The sequence below is a fragment of the Sphaeroforma arctica genome (genome assembly GCF_001186125.1).
Source record: "Sphaeroforma arctica JP610 unplaced genomic scaffold supercont1.263, whole genome shotgun sequence".
Lineage (NCBI taxonomy): Eukaryota > Ichthyosporea > Ichthyophonida > Sphaeroforma > Sphaeroforma arctica.
This window is the reverse complement of record NW_014040295.1, coordinates 14848-18829: the sequence shown is the minus strand read 5'-3', so window position 1 is coordinate 18829 and position 3982 is coordinate 14848. Positions and strand designations below refer to the sequence as shown.

The following is a 3982-nucleotide window of genomic DNA, read 5'->3' as shown; positions in this document are numbered from 1 at the left end:
ATATATAGTTATATATCTATTGGATACACACATACACAGAAACACACACACGCACCCAAACACACACACACACACACACACAACACACACACATATATATATATATATATATGTACACGCACACATACACATGCACACACACACACTCACACACACCCACACACCTACACACACACACATATATATATATATATAGGTGTATGTATGTTTATATATTTTAAATATATATATATATATTCATTTGTATATATTTATATACTTATATTCACACATATAAACTCTTACAAATATGTCAGAAGCATCGAGAGGTGCTGCATTCTGATGGTTCATCTGTATAGAATCCGTACACCATCTTTCAAGCACTTACACCTTACTGAAATTTATAACCTGCCACATAGGATACTCGGTTCTCTATTGGCAACTATGCACTGGGCGAGACGCTGGGCAAGGGTGTGTTCTCCGTAGTGAAAGAGTCTACACATCTGATCACGGGCCAGGTATGTGGTGTTAGGTGCTGGTGCGCTGGGCTTGCATATGTCCAAAACCATCAATATTTTTGGGACACATGTTAGAGGCATTTTGTATGTATATTGGGGCGTGTTGAGTTTTGAAATGGGAATGAAACTATAGGGTTGTCTGAGCTTTGTTTTTCATGATTTTGGATGGAGGGAATCAATAGCCTGTCATGCCACACTCGCCTGTGTTTGATACGTGCTACTGTCTGCTGTAAGGATGTAAACGGTCGTCTCACCCGGAACACTCTTTCAATGTGCAGAAAGTGGCAGTGAAAGTGGTGGATCGGACGAAAGTGAAAGAGAAGGATCTGAAAACTTTGGTCCGGGAGATGCAGGTGTGTGGGTACAAGCATTGGGGGCGTATCTGTATGCCGGATACTGATGATCTACTTGTGTGAGGTAGTTCGTTTAGGCACCCTAGGCTGGTGCATATTCGATTCCTGGGTATTCATCGGTGCACGTATATGGCAGGTCCTCACTTACTTGCATGCAAGCGCCGCAATCTATCTGCTTGTCTGAACGAAATTCAGTGTGACAATTGTTTTCATAACAATGCTGAGGTCAAGGGTACTGCGAATTGGGGCATTATTTACTTTGCTTTATACAATTCGAGACAGAGTCGACGGATTTTGGTTTCTGTATCGAGCTAAGTAACATACGACATTGCGCTCGTTGTTCTCGGGAGAGATTCCTATTCTGCCTCTAAAACCTTCTTCTACTCCTACTCCTTCCCACGCCCCGAATCATAATGTCCCAGGTTATGAAATTGCTGACACACAACAACATCGCAAAGCTCTACGAGATAATTGACACAGCGGAGGCCTTTTATTTGGCAAGTGGTGGTCGTTCAAATCCGCGTTCACTAATAACGGGTGCTATTTTTTGATGATATGTTCTTCTTGCGAATCCTACGCTGTTAAGATTTTTTTCTTGTTGCGGTCGTTGTTGTGCCAATATAAAAGAAAAACTGAGTGTGGGAGAGCTGGCGAGGGACATTGGTAACTAGGATTATTCATGCCATGCATCCATTGTCCTGCTTGTTATTAGGTCTTGGAGCTGGTCCAGGGAGACACCATGCACGCATACCTCAAAGAAAATGGGACGGTGACTGAGACCTTAGCTGCTGACTGGACACGGCAACTGGCATCCGGGGTACAATACTGTCACTCCCGGGTATGTTTCGCACATATGCGAGCGTGTGGTATATTTTTTAATGGTTCATGCGTGTTCGTGTATTGAGATACATGCATGTGTGTGCCGATTTCTGACTGTGATCGAGAATGGCTTGATTTCAACGTAGTCATTAAGCTGGTTAGTAGTCTACCTACCTCTTATAGTGCAATACTTACTTTCCAATACGCCTGTGGTGGTGTCACTTGCAAAGCTAAACGCCTAGGACTCACGTTTCAGGATTAATCTGAGTGTGCACTGCACTTGCCTGCGTGCCCCTGCGGAATAACTCGATACTTAAGAGCCCCACTTCTTGACTGTAACCTTTTTCCTCTGTATAGCACGTTGTACACAGGGATATCAAATTAAACAACATCATGGTCGATCCTACCGGAAGGGTCAAACTCATCGATTTCGGGTTGAGCAGAGAATTCGAGGCAAAGAAAATAGAGGTAGGTGGCACGGTCGTTTTGTAAAGGGTGATCTAGTAACGGACATGGGCGTTGTATTATTATATAATTTTGGATCGATATCAATGTTGAGTGTTATGGTGATTTCGACTTGTAGTGTCAGAAAGCTTTTTTAATGTGTATTTTGATGAATTTCTGGAGTTCATGTCTTAGAGGTGAGGGTTGGGAGTGTTGATATTGTGTATAAGTCCGATCGCATGCATGCCATCGTCAAACTAGCCATGTACACAGCGCATTTGTATATATAATTCAAGGTCCGAGTTCATGTGATTATCGACGAACACCACATGATACTTGCTCACTGATCCAACTGTATATCTTTCTATTGTTTGCATTCAATTGGTGTCTCTCAGCATAGTTATCTCGTCATTCTTCTCTTATACACCATCCCAATAGACGCACTGTGGTACCCCCGTATACGCCGCCCCCGAGCTTTTCCGGTCGGGCGGATACTTTGGACCGGCGGTTGATATGTGGGCCATTGGTGTGGTGCTACACGCGTGTGTGAGTGGCAGGTTACCCTTCAAAGGCGACAATTTCAGAAAGCGTATCCAAGGTATGCTGTGTTCGCTGGGGCGGAAAGTGTATGTAATGCACACAGGCGAGTGGATGCTCGTTATTCTGAACTTCTCAGCCGTGTGTCATTGATCGGAAAACGAGCGTGTAAGCCCATGTGTTGGTGCGAGGCAGTTGGAGGTACGTCATTCCACAGCTGAGGATCATCAACACATCTTCTCTTGTCACACGTTTGCTGATATTGCCGTATAACCCCTTTCCCTTGCCACACGTTTGCCGTATGCTCCCATAACATACAGAGGGTGACTACGAGGTCCCGAAATACTTCTCTGTCAAGCTCAAGAACACCATTGCGTCACTGTTGGAAGTCAATCCGAAGAAGCGCGCAACTGCCACGGATCTGTTGAAGTGTCCGTGGATAATGCAGAACGAGAAGACCATCGCACCCATCGAAGTGGTACCCTTCGAGGATGCGATAGACATCGACTGCGTCAAGGCAATGCGCAAGGTGTGTTTACTCTATGTTTAAACTAGGCGTGTTTACACTATGTCTAATCTAAGTGTGTATAAGCGATGTTTAAACTAGGTGTATTTACACGATGCTTAAACCAGGTGTGTTTTAGGTGTGTTTACGGTGTGTTTAAACTAGGTCTATGGCGAGCTAGACACGGGTCTGCAGTTCGGTGCGGAAGACATATCGCGAGCTCGTTGTGTCTGCAAGGTGTTCCGTACTCCCCCCGTCCCAGGTGTGAGAATAGTCCCATGATCCTGTAGAGCAGAAAGAGGTCTTTTGCTCTGATACAGAGATACAGTGTCGCTGTTTCCGTGCTTACGATGTGTCTTGCGCCACTTCTGTTTGAAAATCGTGACCATATTCAGTACTGGGCCTAAAGTATACCTGCCTATTACCCTTTCTTCCAGAAATCATTTTCTTCTCTCGGCTCCAATTAAAATCGACACCCTTCCCTCCACCCTCTTACGTCAACAGCTCGGCTTTGAGGAACAGGAGGTGCTCTCATCTGTACAGAACGACATGTACGACCACACCGCCGCCACATACTACCTACTCAAGGCCCACAAGGGCAAAGACTTTGATCTCGAACCGTTGCTAGTCCAGTTGCCGCCCAGCGCTCAGTCACACTCTCGCCCGCGCCAAATAAATAGTCCCGGATTAGTCGTTGTCCCGCCCATGGGTGGGTCGAGCAGTGCGCAGCATAGCCCAGGTAGTTGGCGTGGCGTTGTATTGTGGGTCGAAGGTTGCAAGCGGTTGCAGATGGAAGAGATTGTTATATTTATATGTATATATATATC

General features: G+C 45.3%; 1 protein-coding gene across 2 annotated transcripts in view; it reads left to right on the top strand.

Annotated features, from left to right (window-relative positions):
* Positions 1–3982, top strand: part of SARC_04579 — a gene marked incomplete at both ends in the record, with an annotated part of 9742 nt that overhangs the window by 865 nt on the left and 4895 nt on the right. For both annotated transcript variants that reach the window (XM_014301576.1, XM_014301577.1), the window contains 8 exons: positions 399–497; positions 776–850; positions 1273–1347; positions 1563–1688; positions 2027–2137; positions 2552–2711; positions 2971–3179; positions 3660–3894. In XM_014301576.1, coding sequence (XP_014157051.1) covers positions 399–497; positions 776–850; positions 1273–1347; positions 1563–1688; positions 2027–2137; positions 2552–2711; positions 2971–3179; positions 3660–3894 — 1090 coding nt within the window. The remainder of the gene's footprint in view (positions 1–398; positions 498–775; positions 851–1272; positions 1348–1562; positions 1689–2026; positions 2138–2551; positions 2712–2970; positions 3180–3659; positions 3895–3982) is intronic.